The sequence below is a fragment of the Myotis daubentonii genome, chromosome 2 (genome assembly GCF_963259705.1).
Source record: "Myotis daubentonii chromosome 2, mMyoDau2.1, whole genome shotgun sequence".
NCBI lineage: Eukaryota > Metazoa > Chordata > Mammalia > Chiroptera > Vespertilionidae > Myotis > Myotis daubentonii.
This window is the reverse complement of record NC_081841.1, coordinates 71,414,781-71,438,435: the sequence shown is the minus strand read 5'-3', so window position 1 is coordinate 71,438,435 and position 23,655 is coordinate 71,414,781. Positions and strand designations below refer to the sequence as shown.

The 23,655-nt window shown below is 45.9% G+C and overlaps 1 protein-coding gene across 1 annotated transcript in view; it reads right to left on the bottom strand.

Moving 5' to 3' along the window:
• TPH2 (tryptophan hydroxylase 2) overlaps window positions 1-23,655 on the bottom strand; it is a 101,770-nt gene that overhangs the window by 51,200 nt on the left and 26,915 nt on the right. The window contains exons 6-7 of the mRNA XM_059683654.1: window positions 16,242-16,438; window positions 12,873-13,008 (exon numbers count right to left, since the gene is read on the bottom strand). Of these exons, the coding sequence (XP_059539637.1) occupies window positions 12,873-13,008; window positions 16,242-16,438 (333 nt within the window). The remainder of the gene's footprint in view (window positions 1-12,872; window positions 13,009-16,241; window positions 16,439-23,655) is intronic.

The window sequence follows — 23,655 nt, the reverse complement described above, 5'->3', positions numbered from 1 at the left end:
TAAAGAAATAAGAGACTTTTAATACTTTCCCTGCCCCTCCTAAATTTCACAACATACAGGGTGTCCCCAAAAATGTATACACACGTAATAGCTGATAGCTCAATTGATGTTTCTTTCTTTTCAGATTTAACCCACTGAAATAATTATTCCAAGTGTGTATACATTTGGGGAGACACCCTGTATTAAGGAGGCAATATAACATAATGGTTAAAAGCTAATACCCTGGAGTCAGACCTAAGTCCATCCTTCCCGAGGCAAATGACTCAGAGGTGGCTGTGCAATAGGACCTCCTGCTGAGGACATGGGCACAGCATCTCCTCTATGATGGAAATATTCTGCATCTCTGTCGTCCAGTATGGTAGCCACTTGGCAAAGGTGGCTACTGAACACTTGAAAGGTGGCTAGCACTACTGAGGAACTACATTTATAGTTTTATTTCATTTTAATTAATCATTTTAAATAGCCACTTCTCTACCATAGTGTACTGCACTCTCAACTATACAATGGAGACTGTAAGGGTCGCTATCTCCTGGAGTTCTTAAACAGTGTAGTAAGATAATGCATTAAACATAAGCTCCCAACAAGTTATATATTATTCATCATATTACATTCAATTATACTTACGCCGAAGTCTACTGTACTGCCCTAAGTTTTGCTCTTTGGGGGGATATTTTATCGCTTAAACAAGAAGCAGTAAACTTCTCTGGGAGAGAGGTCATGCCATGTTCATCTTGTGGTTCCCAGTGCTCAGAAAAGCCTGGCACATCATAGATGCCCAAGGGCTACATTTTGAACTCAACTGAATAAAGCAGTGATGGCAGGGTTCTGCTGCTCCCTATAGAGGTAAAGTGAAACCCAACTATAGTGTTCCTAATTCTCAGTGTCGCACAGGGCTTTGGACTCTACCTTGGTTTTGCCATCTCCTACTTGTGTGACCACAAGGAAAACACCTGACTTCTTTGAACTTTGGAGTTGCCATCTGTAAAATGGTGACAGTCCCACTGAACGGACAGAACGTGTGTGGGAAACATCAGGTCCGTTTTCCTTCTCCCTTGTGGTGGCTCCTGGGCCTGTCAATAGATGTCATTCTCTACACAGTAGTGAAGGGGATGAACGGTGGCTACCGCTTCCTTGCCTAAAAAAGGAATTCAATCATTTTGAATTGCTTCTTCTGAACTTGCAGTTTAAAAATGCAAATATTCCTGCCCTAGCTGGTTTCGCTCAGTGGATAGAGCGTCGGCCTGCAGACAAAAGGTCCCGGGTTCAATTCCAGTCAAGGGCACGTACTTCGGTTGTAGGCTCCTCCCCAGCCCAGGCCCTGGTCGGGGTGCATGCAGGAGGCAAACTAATCTGTTTCTCTCACATCAATGTTTCTCTCTGTCTTTTCCTCTCTCTTCCACTCTCTCTAAAAATCAATGGAAAAATATCCTCAGGTGAGGGGTTTCTTTTAATGCAAATATTCCTGAAAATATGTCTCCCAGGTCATCTCCGTCTCCCACATCTGAAGGTACATAAGTGAGCTCCTCCCTCACAGCGTAACACTGAGGGACTGTGAATTATGACGTAGGTGTGGGTGCTTACGAGAGCTAATTTTGGATTACAGGCATCACACAAGGAAGGCAAATCTTTGGAACAGCGGGAAAAAGGAAACCTGCTTTGAATCTGTCAAGAAATAAAAATTTTAAACATTATTTGAAAACTTTATCCCAAGCCACTACCAATCACAGTCCTAAAAGAACAAAAACAGGACTCCAGCAGGCACGTAGGGCACAAATTTGGTTTGAAAAAAAGGCATAGGTTTTTAAAAATGTATAGGGTGTTTGTTTTGTTTTGTTTTTATAGAATGTCCATTGTTAGATTGCTTGGAGCTCTTGAGACAAACATCTCTGTAAAAAATATTGTTTTTGCTTTTAGGCACTTGGCAAAACTAGACACGATGTTATGGCTGAAAACGGGAGTCCAGGGCTAGGAACGTGGATGAGGATGTAACTGAGGATGCACTGGAATTTCTGAGGCACATCAGCCTCCACATGAATTTAGGTGCCAAGTAAGAGTGGACCTACTTGGCATTAATCCAAAGCTTTTCCTCTCCAAAGATCAAAGCGTTCTTTCATCATCTCTCTCGCTGGGAGGCTAAGTGATTTGCTGCCAGTCATACAGAGAGCTGATAGAGGGGCCTGGGTCTGGGGGCATGAAGTCGTACGTCCTTCTGCCCAAGGACGAGGACACAGCAGCCTCCCCTCGGCGTTACTACATGGTAGTGACGCACTTGCCCCTCCTTCTTCCCCGTGAAACAGGAGATGCCCCCTCTTTGTAAATGCGGCAAGTTAACAGGGCCCTGTGAAGGTCAAAGGAGAGAGTATGCTTCTAACAAGACGAGTAGTTGGACCAAAGACTGGACAGGGCAGCATAGCACTAGACCACCCCATGGGCACAGGCAGTATTTGGGGTTCTGGCAAGGCAGGGCCACTTAAATTAAAGTAAGAAAGTGTCACGTTACTATCGTATACAGAATTGGTAATTAGAAAGCCAAGAAAGGAGCTATTCAGCTTCAGCACACATAGGAGTTTTGAGTTTTCCTGTTTAGTACTACTGTGTCACATATATTAGTGCTTATTCCCACAGATGTGGTCACTACCCCCTAAGTTCAAATCCTGACTTTGTCACTTACCAGCTGTGTGACCTTGGGCAAGTTACTTAACTTTTCTTATGGTTTCCTCATCCATAAACAATAATATTATCCACAATAATAATAGTAACAATTCAAATGGTTGTTATATTGAGTTCATCCACATATAGCACTTAAAATAGTGCCTAGCACATAATAGTTGATATATGCCTGTTTATTATTAATAGTAAAAAATATATATTGCTGCCTGGCCGGCGTGACTGAGGTTGAGCGGCAGGAGGTCATGAACCAGGAGGCTATGGTTTGATTCCTGGTAGGAGCACGTGCCTGGTTTGCAGGCCGGATCCCCAGTGTGGGGAGTGCAGGAGGCAGCCAATCAATGATTCTCTCTCATCATTGATGTTTCTATCTCTCTCTCTCCCTTCCCCTCTGAAATCAATAAAAACATATTGCTGCTGCTGCTGCTGCTGCTGTTGTTGAAATTATCTAATTTGAAAGATAGAAGAGATGACAGTATTTTTAGGCCTTAGGGCTTTAAACATCTTAACTGACCCTGGGTGTAGCCCCAACCAAACTTCTCCTGGGGGAGAAGATGGCTGTGATGCTGGGGTTATGAGTTTTGGGCTAAAATGCAGGAAAGAGAGGCCAGATGGGATCGGCTTTTAGGGAACATGCCATTTTCTGAGAATCGTGGTAGGAATGCTGCTTGCAATCCTGAGCAGCAACAATGAACGTAGTGCTGAGGAGGGAGCCGGTTGGCTGGGCAGGAAGCTTGGCTCAGGCTGGGGTGCCCCGCGGGAAGAAGCAGGTTTAAGCTGAACAGAGCTCCTAGGAATGAAGGTTAAAGTCTACGAAGCTCTGGCTTATCTTCCCGGCTCTGCAGTAAGACCTTGCCCAGCCTTGACCTCAGCCAGCCAGGCCTGATTCTAAAAACACCCAGGACAGCCAGGGCTTAAATCAGACAAGTTCACAGACCCAGTCTCTCAGATGTCAACACGCAGGGAAAGTTGGGAAAGGAAAGATCCTATGTTTTCCTCTCATTACAGACCTAGTGAGAGGCATCTGTTCGATCAACAGAGGAGCAGCTCACCCTTATACATGTGAAAGCCTGTGTCTTTACCTGCTGATATTGTTACTTAACAAATGAGGACTAAGGTCTGAGCCGGAAGAAAAGGAAGGAAATGGCACCGCCTGCCAGTTTTAGAGAGGGTTCTGTTCTAATGAGCAGGGCTAGGCATAAAGCTCGTCTAATTTATTTCAAAAAGAAATGAAAAATAGTGTCAGAAATAATTCACTTTTCTTTTTCTTGTAAAATTGAAACATGGTGGCAATTATAAGAAAAAGCACCTGACTGCAAAACCTTTTTTAAATTTTAAAAGTTATATTTAATAAAGTAACATTAATTGCCCTAAAAACGCTAACTGCAGCAAGAAAGGTTTTCCTTGATGCAAAGGCATTTAGTTGCACTATGCAATAAACATTGCAATATTAGTCACTAGTATCCTGAATTATTTCCTAAGGGTGGAACGTTTACTCTTTGGTTTGAAAAGTGACCCACCAGGAATGAGCAGACGACACGCCCACATCAGATGGGCTGAATAACCAGGCATCCCAATGCAGCCTTGAATCTAGAACTCCTCAATGAAGTAAGTTTATGCTATGTTGAGCCAAGTACATTAGTATTTTTTTTACTAGTATGTTAAGCTCAACATCTGATATGTAAACTGGAATAAATATTTTTAAATGTTTTAATTCAAGCATTTTTCAAAGGGATTTCTGGTGCAAAATTGCAATAGCTCTTTTGGAAAGACAAATATTGTACTGACTCAACCTCAGAGAATTGATGTCAAAAAGCATATTTTATATTTAAATTCCCAGTTGCTTCTCCCTGAACAATGGACGAGGGGTAAAGGGTTGTGCTATGGATGTATATTTCAACACTGCCTTGGGCAATGTTTTATGTTCCAAGGGGCATCAGCAGAGAATCATAGGCACCTGGTAACCTCTGGTCTCCTACCAGAAATCTAGATCAGAGTGGGTTTGACCTGTATTGAAGAGAACAAGGCTGGAGTTTCCTACATATATATAGAAGTAATATGTTAGAAAATAGGGTCTTCTTGTCCTACCCCCTTCATTTCTGAGACCTCAGTCAGTCCATTAAGCTTTGAAGGAAAGCATGAAATTTGGCCCTAGGAAAATATGGTTTCATTAAACTGTGTTTCTAATTAAAGAGCTGCATTGCTAAGATACCACTGACCATCAGGACTCCAGTTATAATTGCAAAGAGTATACCCAAGTAAGTGTGCGCAATGAACATTCAGTTGGCAACTATTTAACATCCACCTCACACAAAACACAAGTCTGTAGGAACCACGAAGATGAGAGACCACAGATCCCCTAGAAGGAAGTGCCATAGGAAGAAAAGGCAAATGAACCAAGGCAGAGCTAGGAAGAGTAGGTTAAATAGAGCATCTGAAATTCAAAGTGGCCCCCTGAGGACCAGAGCCTGGTGTTAGAGACCAGACCAGGCCCCAACAGACCCGGGAGTGAGAGAAAGAGCCCAGCCTACCACTTGCTTCTCTTCCCAGGATGCCCAAGACTTTCCTAAACTGAAGCCTCACCACCCTCCAGCAAGAAGCTTCTACAGACAAATGAGGACATGTTCCCAAATGTCTGATCCACTCTCCTCCCTGAGGGAGGGGCTCCCACCCATGTCAGACACAGACAACACATCCATCCACATGACAGTCCTGTAGGGATGTTGGGCAGAAGTTGCCAATCTCGTAGAATTACCTCATGACACAGTATTTTGAACAGTTCAAATATAATTTAGATCGTGTCACAGAGTGGCATTGGTTTTAAAGGTAAGGCAATGAGCTTCCCTGCTTTCGGGTGGGATCATATTCAAGGTTAGTTACCCAAAAGAGAAGAAAATGTACATTTTTTAGCACCATGTGAGGTGCGATTGGGGCTTTCTTTTTTCTTTACCTCCCTCCCTCTCTCCTTCTCTTTCTCTCATTTTAATAAGAGGAGGTGGGGGAAATCTTCCCGTTGCTTTTCCCAACTCTTCTTCAGCTTCACAATGAATAACAACTTTTTCATTCTGAAACTAACTTTATCCCAAAAACAAAAGAGATGAGCAAAACAGGTTTTCCATTGCTGGGCGTGATTTGGAAAGAAGGCTATTCTCCAAGTAGTGGTCCAATAGCTTCAACTGGCATCTACATTTCCACCATTAGAGGTTCATGATTTTGCCCGAAGACACTGAAGTGCAAAAGTGCCTTACTCATAGAGGGATGGCCAGCATCGATCCCCGAAGTTAGAGTAAAGCTGTTGGGTGAGTGGAGGACACTCACCAATAGAGGGCTGTAGCCCTCCAGAAAGAGGCCCGACTGTCACATAGTGTGTCCCCAGGACTCCCCACGCTCCCTCACTCCACAGATTTCAGGGGGATCTGGGATCTGAGGATATCTCGAACCTGGCACATCCGGTGGTGGTGCCGCTCATGGCTCCAGCCCACGTCGGACTCAGCTTTTACTTGTTTCTGTATTGCCTCCGCCAGCTGGCCTTGAGCTAATGACGCCTTAGGAAGGAGACTGACGCATGAACAATCACCATGCAGTGTTGTAAGCACTGAAATAGAAGTAAAGCCAAGTGCCACAGGAATATCTAGCTCTGCCTACAAAAGTCTTCACAGAGAAGGTTGAGGCTGCGCTTTAATCCTAGAGAATGAAAGGATTTTACCAGAGCATTCAAGCAGAAGGAGCCACCTGTGCGAGGGATGGAGGCATGAATCAGCAGGCTCATGGGGATGTTGAGGAGTCAGTGTGGCGGGAGCATAAGGTTTAGAAGAGGCAGAAAGAAAAGCAGAAGACATGGTTTAATGAGATCAGATGTTTTCCCTGTATTAACAGGGAACCAACAGGGTTAAACAAGGGAAAGCTACATTCAGATTTGTGTTTTAGAAGGAAACAATGTCTAGAGATTGCTTCTAAGAGGAAGAAGTGTAATAATTAGCAGACAGCGCAGCAGTGTTAACGTGACCTGTCAGATTTCTTCTAGAACAGTGGTTCTCACTGGGAGCCATGTTGACCCCCAGGGGGCATTAGGCAATATCTGGAGACATTTTTGGTTGTCATATCTGCAGGACATCTAGTGGGTAGAAGCCAGGGATGCTGGCAAATATCCTAGGACAGCTCCCCACAGCCAAGAATTGTCTGGCCCAAAATATCAATCGTGCCGAGGTTGGGAAGCCGTGTCCTAAGGGAAGATGAGGAGGCCAGAGAATGCAATATGGCACAGCGAGGCAAAAAGGAAGCCAGGAGATAACGGGGCTTCTCAAACTTTTGCTCTGCCACTACCCAATGCTGGGTGATGCTCACACGCCCATACACCTAGGAACTCTAGATCTTCCCCTCTCATTCCACTGAGTGAGAGGGATGCTATTATTGGAATAACCTTGAATTTGACCCAATTGATTTTTTAAAGGAAATCATTTGCAAATTTCAATACTCAATTAGTGACAAAGTTGCTTGTGATCACAGCTGATCAAAGCCTGCAGCTATGCAACAGCCAAGTGCAGAATCACTGCCTCGGGTGCTGCTTAGAGAGAGAAAGAGCAAGAGGGTGTCCCTACTTCCACCAGCAGCAGCGCCTTCAATCCAGGGAGAAGCACACAGAAAGCCCCTCCTCCCACCAAGAAAAGCAGGAGTCCCTGACTCTCCAGGACTTCCTCTGTTGTCCTCCAGGCCAGAAAACTTTCCCCCAGGAAGCCAACCCAACCTGGCATCATTTCTGAAATTCGAGTCCCATTCTCTGGCCAGATTGAGAGAATCCAGAGTCTAAAATGCAAACGCAGGCCAAAGACGTGTTTAAAACCCAACGTGTGTTGAAAGCTATGACACCAAAATGCATTCTACACAGACTGAACAGGAAAAAGAAAAATTCCTTTTTCAGATAATGTCTTTTGTTGCTTTCACTCTCCTTTCTACCTGCGTCTCCAAGGGTCAACTTTGTCTCATTAGCGCTGCCTCCTCGGCAACCGCTCGGCAATTGAAGGCAGTTGTTTGGAAGCAGAGTACAAGCACCGAAGGCATTAGCCAAGCTGCACGTCACAAATTGGAGAATCTGCCGTCTTGTTGGTTTTCAATCGAGGAAATGGGATTTCATTGCAGAACAATGCCTGTGGAAGTGCTTGGGCAGGAAACGGCGCTTCCAGTATACTGTCCCATCGATGCAAACTGTGGCTGGTGAGGCACTTAGGACTTTGCAACACGTAAGGATTCAAGGGATCGGTACTGAGGATTCTGTCTGTGTAGCGTGTTTCTGGAAGGATGCACTGGCAACTGGTGGCAGCTCCTCTAGGGAGGAGCAAGTGGGTGTCGAGGGGGCAGAGGAGAGAAAGAAACTCAGTGTTCACAGTGTGTAGGTACCCTTTTGTAGCTTTGAATTCTGAATCATCTACATGGGTTACCTATTCATAAAATAATAATGTTTTTTAAAGAATGGTATTTGAGCCCACCAATTCCAAAAAACAGCCCTAACTTAGCAAATCCCAAAACTCTGCTCATCTGTGTCATAGTAGGAGTCAGGGAAGAGGAAAACACTCAAATCTATAGTGAGCGCTTTAAATTTACTTCTGAATTTCAACCAGTATTTCCAGCTGCCAGAAGCTTCTCAGAACATCTGGAGGGCACCTCAAAAACAACATGCCCCAATCCCACTTCCTCCTTTCCCTCTTCCTTCCCTCTTCCCTCCAAGTAGGATCCTCCTCCAATATTCTCAGTCACTATTAGCAATAACTACCCATTTAGCTTCCCAATCCAAAAACTTTAGCATTACCTTAGGGACCCTCCCCTCTCCTCACCCCTATTACAGTCACCCAATATTGTTCATTCCATCTCAGTGATTCTTTGCACACAGGTGCCCTCCTGTCCTACCCCACTGACCTTTTCTAGTTCAACACCTTATAAACTAGATCCTTTCAGTGGAATGTGAGTTCCCTGTCTGTTTTTCCATCCAGTTCATTCTCCACACTTCCCTCTCCACAACCACTGCCCCACCACCACCACCACCTCATTCTTCTCAAACAAGATTATCCAATCATGCCTAAGAACCTTGGATAGCTCCCTCCTGTCTACATAATTAAACCCAAAGGGCCTAGTTTGACAAATGACCATTTACACTGAGGCCTGAAGAAACATTTCATCCCTCATACATAACCTGTGCTCTGGCCTCTCTGGTCTAATGAGCCTCGATCATTTACGCCTCTGCGTGCCTTTACAACTTCCCACTTACTGTTTCCTTGACTTGAAAGTTTTCCCTTCCCTTCACACCCTGCCTTGTCCAAAAAAGAATTTCCATCTCCCTTTCCAGATCCCCCACCCCCACCCCCCACTCAGTTTATACCTCTTGTGAAAAGCCTTTCGGGACTGCTCTCTCCTCTGTGCTCCTCGAAGACTTTGTACACAGCCCATTATAGCCCTCGCCACACTCTCTTATAATTATTTATGCTTCTATCTCCTCTGCCAGAATGTGGGCTGCTTTAAAAAACACCTGCTATATTTTATTCATCGCTGAATCCACTGCACCTCCCTGCTAGCATTGCACATAAATGTTTGCTGAATGAATTGGCTAAAAGTACTTCAATAAAAATGTAACACATTATCCCAAAATTTTATAGACCTCTGTGGCTAAAATCTCATTTCTTTGCCCTCTCACTCCTCACACAGACCAATTGGCACGCTATCACTGGTCTCAGGAGGGCCAGGTATTCAAAGGGAACTAACAAAGTGCCTACTATTTGTAAACAGGGCCATTTGTAAACCCTCTGGGCTAGATTTAGAGATTGCCTTTCCAACTCTGACAACACTCCTTTGAGCCCTCACTCCATTCTAAGAAGCATTTCTTTTCCAAGTGTCTGGAGTCCTATAAGTAACCTTTGTTTACCCTGAAAACACTTTCAGGGAAGCTGAAAGGAGCTTAAAAAAAAAAACAATGTAGACTCTGTAGGGACCCACCTGGTCAGTGAGCTCCATGCCCACCTAAAAGGGGGAGGGGACTTCGCAGGCTCAACTCCAATCTCTGCCCACTCGCTCCACCATCAGCTACTTAACTGCTTAAACCTCCAAGGGCTCTCTGCTCCCAGTGAGACCATGGCAGCCCGTTAATCACAAGATTATTGAAGTAAAACAGCATCATAAGTAACGTGACAACCCCAGTGGCCTGAAGAACAGTGGTCCTTTGGGTTCCTGGCCCCAATCCCAACATTGGAGAGGGGCCACTCCCGCGAACAAGGAGCAATTCTCAGCCACCAGCTGGGTGTCCTACAATCTAACTCCATGCTGACACTATCTACCCAGAGTCAGCATTGGGTTCCACAGGGTAAAGGCGCAGTCCTACAAGCCTGCCCTCCCCACCCACTTCAGACCCCAGGCACACAAGTCCAGGTTGTCGCTGGTGCTCTAGCCCAACCTGCTTTAGGTTGGAGGCTCCAATAACCACTGCCTTGGGCCTCAGGCACCAGTCGTATTGTTACCTATGCTTCTGACTGACTGGCTATAAACCAGAAATTTCCTTGAACTCCTCCTCAGGTTCGATTAATTTGCTAGAAAAGCTCACAGAACTCAGAGAAACATTTTATTTACTAGATTACTGGTATATTATCTTTTAAAATATGATAAAACATACAGATGAGCATCCAGTTGAAGCAATATGTGGGGCATGTATGTGGGTGGGGTGAAGAGCTCCCCAGAAGCTCTCTGAACACCATCCTGTTGGGTTAGTACACAGGTATGACCGGTTAAATCATTGGCCATTGGCAACAGAATCGACCTCCAAACCTTCTCCACTCCCAGAGGCCAGGAGAGGGGTCTTAAAGTTCCAACCCTCCAATCAGGGTTGGTTCCCCTGACAACCAGCTTACTTTGTTAGATGACCTAAGGGTTTTCCAAAAGCTGCCTCATGAATATAACACGTGACATTCTCTCTCTCACCAAGGAAATGTTCAAAGGTTTTAGAAGCTCTGTACTAGAAATGGGGGCAAAGACCAAATATGCGTTTCTTATCATAAATCACATTATTACAAATGGGTAACAAATTAGATTAAAATTAGGATGAGGCACTCATTTGAATGGAGCACAGGGAGGCAGTGACAGCTCCCAACCTCAGTCTTTGCTTTTGCTCTTCTCTCTCCATCTGGAACGTTCCCCGTGATACAGTGTGGTCTCTACTCAAATGTCACCTCCCAAGAGGCTGCCCTAATGACTCAATCCAAAAAAGCATCTCACATCACCTGCTTTATCTGTCTTCATAGCATTTTTAGCACATCACCGCACTTTTACCTGCTACCATATTATCTACCTATCTCAGCAATTTTCAACCAGTGTGCCACAAGAATTTTTAAAACATGCAATACCTAGTCAAGGGCACCGACCTCTCTTCCCGTTGACTGTCAACTTTAAAAAATGACGACAGCCAATACAACAATAGCCATTCTCTGTGAACAAATCAAAAAATATACCTATTTTTTGTCATATCAGCAAAAGATATATTTTCTGGTGTGCCGCAGAATTTTAGTAATTAGTTTATGTGTGCCATGAGGTAGAAAGGGTGGAAAATCGTTGCTCTCTTTACTAGTATATGCTGTCCGTTGTCTCTCCCATCCTTCCAGGAGGGCAGGGACCTTGTCTTGTCCCTAGACTACCCAAGCACATAGTAGTCTTCCAATAAATGTTTGTTGGAAGCACAAAAAGAAGTATAATTCAGAGCACTCGAGTACTTTACACTTTCCGGGAAGCAGTAAGACACAGTTTAACATGTTAAATGCTAGCATGGTTAAATACATGGAACAGGTGGGTAATAAGGAGAATGAACGGCAAATTTTCTGAAGGAGTGATTGTGCACAGGATGGTGAGAGAGTGTTTGCCAGAGAAGACAAACACTGTTCACCTTGAAGGCAGTGGAAATTTCAGTAAGTTCGAGAAAAGGACCTACGGTGTTTTACACTGAGAGAGTGTACAACGCCATGTGTCATGAGGCCACGTGATTAACAAGAAGGGGTTCACAGCTTGCCCTCGGGTCCCCATGATAGAACAGCATAGCATCATCACTCGCTTCTCTCTGCACACCTAGCCCACTCACTGCACACCTAGCCCACCCACTGCACACCTAGCCCACCCACTGCACACCTAGCCCACACACTCGCTTCTCTCTGCACACCTAGCCCACTCACTGCACACCTAGCCCACCCACTGCACACCTAGCCCACCCACTACATACCTAGCCCACCCCCTGCACACCTAGCCCACACACTCACTTCTCTCTGCACACCTAGCCCACCCACTGCACACCTAGCCCACCCACTGCACACCTAGCCCACACACTCGCTTCTCTCTGCACACCTAGCCCACCCACTGTCCAGGAGAGATAGGATAAAATCCCAAAGACGAATTCCCTTGAGGAAACCTGACAGAGCCCAAGAAGAATCACAAACGCCATATGAATCTAGAGGGGGGTGGGTAGGGTGGAGGAGCATGCAGAAAACTAGGACAGCAGGGAGAGCATGGCACAGAGTTCTGAGTTTGGGGGTGATGTGAGGACCACAGGAGGCGGGGTGAGTGTGAGAGGAGCCTGCTCCTGCAAAAGGCACGCATGCCAACGTTCGCTTTGCCTCTCCTGCCTGTGTCTTCTCATCAGTAAAAGTGGAGATGATAACAGTACCCACTCCATAGGTTTGCCATGTGGATTAAATGAGTGGATGAGCCTGACTGGTGTGGCTCAGTGGTTGAGCATCGGCCTATGAACCAGGAGGTCATGCTCGATCCCCGGGGTGGGGGGAGGGCGTGCAGGAGGCAGCCGATCAAATGATTCTCTCCCATCATTGATGCTTCTATCGCTCTCTCCCTCTCCCTTGCTCTCTGAAATCAATTAAAAAATATACATTTTTTTAAATGAGTTGATGAGAGCAGAGCCTGCAAGGTAGGAATTATCCCGATTATTGGAATTTCCGCGTTTCTTTCAATGAAACGTTGTCTATATGGACCATGGCTTTATGAAAGCTACACGTGACTCTCAGAGGCCCCGTGTGCCCAGCTGAGGAGCCTGAGCATCCAGTAAGCTCTTCCTTCTCGGGGTGAGTGCTGTGCCCCTCACTGGCCAAAGGGTGAAGTCAGGGGGGAAAGAGGGCCTGGTCACTTCAGTGTGGTGTCTCCCGCCAGCCCAGGCTCCCCGTGTGGGTACTCACGGTTCCGGGGTGTAGAGGGGGTCCGAGCCGTGCCGGATGTACTGGGTGCAGTGGAACACCCTATAGGCCAGTCCCGCCAGGAAGTCTCTCGGACTCAGGTATCCAGCCACCGGCCTCACGGTGAAGCCAGATCTTTCTAAAGAGGCAACATAAAGAACCAACTAAATGCTAAGCCAACAGGACTTGCTGGGCCAACCAGGGCTTTCCGTTATTTATAAGGGTGTTCTGGAAACAAAGTAATCAAGGTCCTACACCTCTTGACAATTGAATGACATACACAGTTGACCCTTGAACAACACGGGTTTGAGTGCCCAGGTTCATTTACACGTAGATTTTTTTTCAATAAATACAGTCAGCCCTTTCTATCCGCAGGTTTCACACTCATAGATTCCACTAACTGTGATCAAAAAACCTATTGTCACAGTCCCTGCTGTGTTTTCCCAACCGCAGATCAAAAATCCTGTTTGATCTATAGTTGTCTGAATCTGGGATGGGAAGGGCCAACTGTAGAGTCAAGTTACATGTGATTTTCGACTGTGCAGGGGGCTCCTGGATTGCTCAAGGGTCAACTGTACTGCTAACAGCTATCACGTCAGTGGCTTCTGATTACTAAACTACACTGTCGAGTGATGGTTTCCAGGGGAACAAGACATCTATGAAAATGGAAAGAAAAGGTGAAAAAAGATTGAAGGATTTAAATACAGAAGCCAATTTAGGACCAGAAGGCTCAAATACACAGGAGAGGATTACAATCTAAAGTGATGCTTACCACCTATTACCTGGTATCTTTCTAAACCACCACCCCCCCACACCCCACCCCCATCCTCCCCCCCTTCGTCCCCCAGGTAGGGATCCCTCCTTCAGGTATGTGGTCAGTTAACAGCTCATTTACTCCCTTCACTAGCTTCATGGAATCAATTCACATCCCAGCTTCCTACTGTCAATACCACCTAACTCCTTCATTCTGTATTATTGTTTCTGTGATATTATGAAAACAGTCACATCAATTACTCCAATTTGAAGAGGGACATGAAAGCCCTACATGCTTTATTGGTTTATAGTAAGAGGGAATCAAATAAGCAGAATATAATAAAATCTATGAAACTGCTCTATGCTGCCAGCTCAGTTAGGCTGTGGGTGGATCGTCAGCGTCTCAGTTAAGGGCTGCCTCCTGCTTCTTCCTGGTCAAGGCCCAGAGCATTTACCACAGGAAGGCCTGTCTTCCCTCGGACACCAGCACACCAAAGGCTCCCGTTCTGAAAACCTCCCCGCATTAGGAGAGCACCTTAGAATGTCCCGAAATGGTTTATAAGGACAAAAAGCAATTAAGCTTATAAAACCAGTCTCCGTGGAGTTTCTGGTGTCTGCGTGGACATTACCCTGTCCTCAGGCCTCCTCAGACCCCTCCTTCTAACAGTACTATGCTCATGCCAAAGTTCCCGCTTTGGATTGCTCCCCATTGGATATCAAAAAGATGAAGTGTATTTTCTCCTTTTTCTATTTTGTATCCATTAAGCCAGTGTGTCCCACTCATGGGGGACATGAGTGTGGTACACAGAGGAACAGTCTTTATTTTAATAGTTATGTACTTTATTTTTATATAAATTGTTAAAAAGATATACCTATCACAGCAAGAACTTTGAATTTGTGGATACCATTGCTTAAAAAGTGTCCTTTTAAAATAAATTAGATATTTTAAAAGTCAGTCGATTAAAAGCAATAAAAACACTGACATTGTGCTTGCTATGAACCAATGAGTGATGCAAACCACACTCCCAGTACCCAGTTCACCAAGGGTGGTGAGAAACAGCAATAAAAACAATAACAACAACAACAATAGTAATAATCACTAAGACTCCACTACATTTAATGTGTGTCAAGCAATAATGTTAGGGCTTTAAGATATATTGGTTAGTTTCCCCTCCCAACCCTCGTGAGCTAGATAATAGTATTATCTTCATTCACAGAGAAGAAACCCAGAGGCACGTAAGGTAACTCATCTAAGGCCACAGAGCTAGGAGCCGGCAGCACGCAGGCTCCTCCAGGATCCGTGCTATATGCTATGCCACCTCTCACAACACAAATGCTAAGTTGGGAGACAGATATGGCAAAACTCGTGGGATGATGTTCCAATTCCAGGGGTTTGAGAACAAAGCAGTAAGAAGCAAACCCCGTAGGTGAGCGATCAGGTCCATGGTAAATATGTAATATGCACATAGCTCCGTGGGAAACCAAGAGGGGCACGTCAGAGGCAGGGCTTTAGGGGAAATGTAATCTAGTTAAACAGTATAACAAAAGCTGATTCCCCATCTCTGTCCCTCAGTAACACACACCATGGGTGGTGCTCACCCTTCCTGGTGCCGGGTGTGGTGCTCAGCGTACCAGCTGTCAGACCACACCCACCTCCCTCCTGATACTCACGTGATCTGGGAGAGCTCAGCAAGGCTGTTAGATCAGGATTCATAGAGGAGCAGGATTTGTCCTGAGCCTCAAAGAGTAGGTAGAATCTGAGTAGGTGAAAATAGGCTGACTTGTCTAGCCAGGGGCAGAGCCTGAGCAAAGGTGTGAGGGCCCACAGTTGGAACAGAGGGCTGTGAGCAGCTCAGTCATTGCAGGAGACAAACTCGGAAAGCTGGGTCAGGGCCTTGAATTGAGGCTGAGCAATTCAGAACTTGACCATGTAAACCAGACCCAGCACACTATGGCCTGTAGTCCAAATGCCGCTGGCAGCCTGTTTCTGTACACCCATGAGCTAGGAACAGTTCTCACATTCTTTACCCGTCATATTTAAATGGTTATAGAAGTACCTAAATAGGAGCCTTCATTTTGCCTCTCAGCCCACAAAGCCTAAAATATTTACCATCTGGCCTTTCACAAGGGGGGAAAATAAAGTTTGCCAACCCCAATAAAACAAAGGAGAGGCACTGATATTTCTGAGCAGAGATGCCAGGCAGAAAGTCATGCGATAGGCAGCTTTATCTGGAAGCAGTGGACAGGGGAGTAGAGGGGAGAGGACATGGGCGTCGAGGTTATAAAGTGAAGGGGACTTCAACTTGAGTGGTGGCATTGGAGTGGGAAGAAAAGAGCGTTCACAATGGGTCACAAAGCTAGAGTGGCAATACTTAAGAGGCCATGGTAAGCTGAATAATGGTCCTCAAAAAATATCCATGGCCCTTAATCCCCTCCCTGCACCTGTGAATATGTTTCCTTACGTGGCAAAGTGGACTTTGCAGATGTGCTACGTTAAGGACCCTGACATGCACAGCTCACCCTGGGTTATTCAGGTCACCCGAGTCAGAGGAGGACATGGGTGTCCTTGGAGGGCAAATGAGGATGCTGGCCGGGACGGAAGCCTGTGTGAAGCCTTACCTTTCAGAAACACAGAGACATCCTCAAGCTGAGGCACGTTGTCCTCCCTGTAGCCACAGTATTTAGTCAGCAGAGGGAAGTTTTTCAAATACTCCCGGCAGGCGTGGGTGGGATAGAGTTTGGAGAGCTCCCGGAATACAACGCCCCAAGTTTTCGTTTCTTCCTCCGTGTACTCCACCCTGGGGATGGGCTGGCCGCTAGGCAGGAGAGAAGACGAATGAATGATTCCAGCTCTGGGTCACTGACTTAAGTGTATGCTTGCCTTCATACCTATCGCAAGTCAGATTCTTACAAAGTGGGACACCTGAGTGTCTAAAAGGATCCCATCAGTATTATTATTATTTTTTAATATATTTTTATTGATCTCAGAGAGGAAGGGAGAGGGAGAAACACAGAAACATCCATGGTGAGAGAGAATCATCAATCAGCTGCCTCCTGCATACCCCCCCCCCCCCACTGGGGACCAAGCTTGCAACCCGGGCATATGCCTTGACCAGGAATCGAACCGTGGCCTCCTGGTTCATAAGTCAATGCTCAACCACTGAGCCATGCCAGCCGGGCCCATCAGTATTATTTTTTAGAGTTAAGTGCTAACCTTCTAAAATTGTGCTTTCAGACTTCCATATGAATGGTTTGATTAAGTTACAGCTTCCCCTGTCCTTATGGAAATTTGATAAGATTTATGTTCTTACTCTGAGATCAGTAACAAGTAAGAGTTCTGGGTTGGAAGGAATGGTTTTGGTACAAAGCTATGCTCGTAGAGCCTTATCGGCAATTGCCTGACAACAATAACAAATGAATGTTGTTACTTGAAAATAAAATTGCCTGTGGGTTCTCTGTCCCATGTGGGGAACTCACCCCAATCTCCAAGTGTAATTTTAAGAATATCTGTCCAGTGAGAAAAACATCTGAGAAACACTAAAAGACTATGCTAAGTTTAAAACTAGGAGTTTTGCAAACTGCAAAACAGGAGCATTTATTACACATCATGCTGAGACACGTGCACATTAAGCCCCTCAGTGGAGGAGAGGGGTCAGCAAGCTTTTTCTGTAAAGGGCCAGAAAGTAAATATTTTAGGTTTATGAGCCATATAGTCTCTGTCACAACTGTTCAATTCTATCATTGGATCTTGAGAGCAGCCCTAGACAGTACATAAACAAATGAATGTAGCTATATGTTTTCTTACATATTATCCATATTTTTTTGCATTTTTTATTTTTCAGTTGCAGTTTACATGCAATATTAGATTGTATTAGTCTCAGGTACATAGCTCTATGTTCTAATAAAACTTTCTTTACAAAAACAGGCAGTGGGCTAGACCTGGCCCACAGACAGCATGTGCTGATGCCTGGTTTAGACTATTGAGAGGTGGCCCTGGACTGGAGTGGTCAGGGAGAGCTTCCTGGAGGAGGTACAACATAAGCTGAGCCTTGTTAGCCAGGTATGGCCTGCAAGTTCACGACAGGAAGAAAGGAGGGAAAGAAATGCTGTTCTAACAGTAGCCAGCAGCCATGAGGAGGGAGCATAGTTCCTGCTGCAACCTGGAAGGGAACACAGACATGAGCTTTTGCAAACTATTGCTTGAGGGCCCAGAATCTGAATTTTGCCTCTGATTAAAATACCTGTTTGGAAAGTGAAATTAGGGTTTGAGAAAACCTCTCACGACATGCTCAACAGCCACCTGCAGCGCTCCTCTCTGCCTAGCCTGGCCACTTTTCAGAAATTCAGCCCCTGAAGTCAGCAACTATACGCACACAATGTATGGAAGCCCAAACATACACACAGAAAACTAGGAATTCTACCCCAGCAGGCCACATAATCCGCCTGTGGCAGCAGCCACCACAGGAGCCTGTGCCCAGGCAGCAGCAGGCACTCAGGGATGCTGTGGGGCATCTTCCACCAGCTGAGACTGCCCCCACAGCCCTCCCTACTTCCTACCCCTCCAGCCCCTGCCCAGAGGTAAAATGGGGAAAGAGAACCACAGCCAGAGTAGGCTCACAAACTGCCCCCTGACCCCCTCCCTCTACATACTCAGTGTTCTTGCCAAAATGCTTTCTGTTTAAAATTCAGGTAAAATTGTGGTTCTCACTGCCCCAATTTTTTTTTTAATCCTCACCTGAGGATATTTTTTTCCATTGCTTTCTAGAGAGAGTGGAAGGAAGGGAGGAAGGGGGAGAGAGAGAGGGAAAAAATCAACCTAAGAGAGACACATCAATTGGTTGACTCCTGCATGCTCCCTGACCAGGGGCAGGGGAGCAAACCTGTAACCCAGGTATGTGTCCTTGACCAGGAATCGAACCCACGACCCTTTGGTGTGCAGTCTGATCTAACCATTGAGCAACACCAGCCAGGGCCCCAATTTCTCTTTTTTATTAACTGCAGTACATGAAGGATGAGGGGATAACACACACAGAAGAGAGAACCAGACATTAACATTTGCTTTTTCTAACTACCAAGAGGAGGGCTGATACAAACCAAATTAGAACAAGATTCACATTGTTTAAATCTGGTTGCTGATAGCAAATAAATTACAACCTGGCGAATATTGGCTGAGAAGGTCAAGACTGCTAAGACTTAGCGTCTGGATGAGTTTAGAATGAAAACTTGAAATGGACAGATCAAAAAAAAATAGAAAGGACATAGGAAATAAATATATAAACGGTCCAGGAAATTCAACAAAATCAATTTGAGTCGGGTAAGCCAATACAGCTCATCAGAGCTGTGCACAGTCGGAAGGTAAGAAAGCGATGAGGCTGAAACGATAAATGAAATATTGAGAAGCCATTTGAAAAGAATCGTTAGGTCAAACTTTTCCCTTTGACACCAATCTGCAAACATGCCGCGTTTCAGAGGGGAGGGGGCTATGTCCCACAGGAAGCAGCAGCAGGAAAACAAGTGTGAGTTAGGGGAGAAAGAAAGGCGCACAGATCTGTCACTCAGTAATGAATGCCTGGTGTTGCAATCTTGGACATGCAGATGGTCATGAATATTCTCATTTGTTGCTGCTTGTTTGTCCTGCCTGAGTAGCTAACTAGCCTGCTCTTCTGAGTGAATGGCTGCTGCCGCAATGCACTGCTACCTGGATCGACCGCAGGTAAGTCTGACTGCCTGTCCCATCACGAGATTGCTCACACTGCTCTGACCCCACCCTCCCCCGGTCATCTTTAAGGGAAATGTTTAAAAATCAGCTTCACCACAAAGTAAAGGCTAGTTTTATCCATTTAATTTCTATTTAAAATATCCAAAATACAGAAAAAAAATAAGAAATTTCCCATTTTTCTAGGGAGTTAATACAAGGATATAATATTAGCTCATCTTTGAGAGCTGACTGTGGTGCCAGACAATTATTTAAGGCTAAGTGTTTTTATATGAATTAACCCATTAGACTCTCCATGAGGTAGACACTATTATTATCTCTATCTGCAGATGAGGAAATTGAGACGCAGAGAGATTAAGCTATTTGCCTAGAATCATAGTGTCAAGTTTACCACTCAGTCAGTCTGGCTGGAGACTTGATTGACTAGTACATACCAATAAAATAAAAAAGGTATTTCAGCCCTAACCGGTTTGGCTCAGTGGATAGAGCGTCAGCCTGTGGACTCAAGGGTCCCGGGTTCAATTCTGGTCAAGGGCATGTACCTTGGTTGCGGGCACATCCCCAGTAGGGGGTGTGCAGGAGGCAGCTGATTGATGTTTCTCTCTCGTCGATGTTTCTAACTCTCTATCCCTCTCCCTTCCTCTCTGCAAAAAATCAATAAAATATTTTTTTTAAAAAAAAAAGGTATTCTAGGCACCAACTTACTTTCACATGCCAAACTAAAACAAGGTTTGTGGGTATGTGTGTTCATATGTAAAAATCGCATATACAATGATATGTAATCATGATGCTCATGTATATTTGTAGATCACATAATTTTGTAGATACTGTCCTATTTATTCACTCATTGAACCTTCTCAGTAAGACAGGGATGTAGTGCTGGGTTCCCCTGCAGAATAAACCTGTGCTTAGGGAACAAGGAATGCAGAAATACCTGTGTTCTTTTCCTCTACACTTTGAGATTTGTAGTCATGGAGAAAATCAGAATTTATGGCACTTGCTTGTACTTTGGATTCATGGGGTTTTGTCACTCATATGTGAAAAAGATGGCAGAACAGTGTCCTGGTTATTTTAGCGCCTAGGATATACACCCATGTATCATTACGCACCTGTCTGCAGATGAACATTATAATGCATATATTTCAATGTCCTAAAACACTCCTCTGGTCAAGAACTAAAGTCACTTAAATACTCCACGTTCTAGAGAAAGCCCCAGCACCTGGAGCCAACCATCTCCCTGGAGGTCTTGTTAAGCAGCAGCAGAAATGGCCCTACCGCCCACAAAGTCCTCTCCATCACCCTGCCCGCCAGACCCCACCCACCAGTCTTAACAGAGAACCAGGGATGTGTAGGGTGGTGAGGAGGCCAGGGGTCGAGGGAAACGCCGGTTCTTTCCCCTTCCCTGCGTGAGGAGGGCGGGCTGCGCCATGAGAACCCTTTACAAGGACTGCGGATGCCCTAGAAGTGGAGTCTGGCATCACATGGCCCACTGGACTCCTGCTGAGCGGCAGGGGCACAGGCGGTCCCTGGTGCTGCCGCAGAGGGAGCAGTAGCCAGCCAGTCCTGGGGTTGTGTCTGGAAGCCTGGGAGTCTGGCAGGCTGTGGGGAGGAGGGGTTCCTGTAAACATGGAGCCTGCTGCCCAGCGAAATCTAGAGATTTCCATGGGATCCAATGTGGGTGCCAGAAGGAAGATGGGGAAGCCTCACCCCTCCAGTTTGCTAAGCTCTTAGGAGGCAGAATGCCCAGGGTCCCATCACCCCTGAAGAAGAGGCACTGATGGGCAGGTGCGTGGGGAGTGCCCAGCTGTGGTGCCCGCCTTGGAGAGGGGCTGGAGGTGTGACCACTGCAAGGTCAAGGGGGTGCGTAGCTGCAGGGGTGGGGGTGGAGGGAATGGTCTCGCCCCAAGAAAATTGCATAGAACACTGTGCAGAGACCATTTCAACAGAGATCACCCCATCGGCAAGAGTCTGTCTGAACCAGGGTGATGTGGACTCCGGCCTGCCCGCCTATGACATTCTAACAATCCGATAAAAACCCCTCAACTGCCCCCTTCCTCCTGAGCCCCCGCTCCAGAGGAACTAGGTCCTAGAAGAAAGGAAAAGGTGTCTCGATAGCAGAGCGCACACACACACTACCAATAACAAGGGGTGGGGGGAGGGATACACGTTGAATCAAGTTTGATATTAATCTTTTTTAAATGAACGGGACTAGGTCTTAAATACCCAAATGAGACTGCACTAATAATTGAAAATGACGGGAAATTAGACGTTGCTAGGAAACTAGCTCCCCAGCAGGAAAGTAGGATTCAACACAATACAGTGGAGCGCAGTGAGCAGGGAAAATAAAACCATCTGATGTCGGTATAAACCCCAACAAGATGAGACTCTTCAAGAAACTCATTACACCTAAACATTATCATCAGGTCCCTAGGGAGTTCCTCCATTTAAATGGAATTCGTTGGGATCTGGAATTCTCAACAACTACCACGATTATTAGTCACAGATCTCTAAGTCACCGGAGAAAAACAGATGTCACTCTCAGAGGTTTTCGCTCACGGCAGATCCTGCCCCCTGGCCAAGGAAGGCGAAGGCCTTATAGACACCACAGGGAACCAGTGCTCACCAAGATGTACCAGGAAGAGGACGAAGGCGGTCACGGTGGGGATTGCGGCTTGACAATGGGAAAAGCTCCCTGGGGCCCGATGTTACTCAGAGATGACGAAGAACTCTCTAAGGAGACACTACAGGCCGTGGGAGGCCCCTTTCTGCCTGGAAGGTTAAACCCCACTCTTCCTTGAGGCAGGAGGGTGATTCTGAAACACCTGTCTTGTCCCTGCAGCGAGGAGAGACTGGAAAGTGCACAGACAAACCTCATGGCGGGGCCAGAGGGGGAGCAGGTACAGATAGTTCTGCTACGGAAGCCCTGAGCTTGTTAGAGCAGAGCTGTTCAACAAAGCCATTCTGACACTGGAATCCAGGGACGCGTACCCCGCTGAGGCGGAAATGCTGGGGTTCTGTACACAGCCAGGTGAATAAGCAACAATGCTTTCATTTGATTTGACTATTTGATCCTCTCCCCCAGCAGGCCCAACAGCAAGCTCTTTGCCTTCTATGTGTCTTTTTTAATTTGGTGGGGATGGGAAAGATGTGATTATGGGGTGTGTCCTGGCGGCCTCCTGGAGCCCTTGCTGTGAGCACGCCTAATGTGAGATGCAATTTCTCTGCTTGTGTTATCTTTAGAGAAGCTCCGGTGTCGGCAAGCAATGCACTTACTCAGTGGAGGAAGATGTGACAGGCTGCAATTGATAGTATTTACATCAAGATGATCAGACTGGCTGAGACACAACGTGGATTGTGTTCTTTGAAAACAGCTGGACTTCCTTGGCGGCAAGGACCAACCAGAGCAGAAGATAAACAGAGAATTGGTTAAGGGGACGGGTGAATCTGATAGAAATAGTCAGGAGTGAACGCATTTTCTCTTTTATTTCATTTTGTGTTCCTAGGGGCAGGAGACGCCTGACTTATTCAAGAGCGGCTCATCTGCCTGGAATAGACTGTCTCTCTCAGCGCTGCCTCATCTTTTCTCTCCTTCCCCATCTTAGACATCTCTCTCTTGATTGACATTTCCACCTGGGGATGGCAGCAGGAAACGGAGAGGAGGTGAATGTGAAGTTCCATCAACTTTGCAACTCATTAACAATCAGCAGGTCCCCCAAGGCTCTAGCCTTCGAGAGCCTTTGGAGAAAGATTATGGGGAAAGGAAGGCAGGAGGTCTCTATCTTTGTTGCTCCTGAACTATGAGATGAATGTGCCGCGCTCCTCAATGAGCATACCCTGAATTCTACACCATCCCCAAGGAGCTATCTGTAATTCATCGTCTTCCCCGCCCATCCAAGAAAGCACAGGAGAGTATAGAACAGCGACGTTGGCATTATTCTAACATTATTATAGAATAATCTTTATTTTGGCCTAATTGAATTTAAAAGAAACATTTAGCATTCACAAAATTTGCTGTTTGTTACATGTCTTACAACTGAGGTGACACAGCAGTGTGCAGAAATGTCAGTCAGTTCTTATGACTCTTACTCTAGCTGGGAACCACAGTGTGACCCAGTGCTCTGCTGGTTGGTACCACCGTCATGAACTAGTACCACCTGCAGCCAGGCATCTCCAGAGTGGAGCCATGTAGTCAGTGAGTGTCCAACAGGAAGATGGCTTATGTCCCTGAGACTGGGAAAAATGTGGCCACGCCCTAGCCTGTTTGGCTCAGTGGATAGAGCGTTAGCCTGCGGACTGAAGGGTTCCAGGTTCGATTCC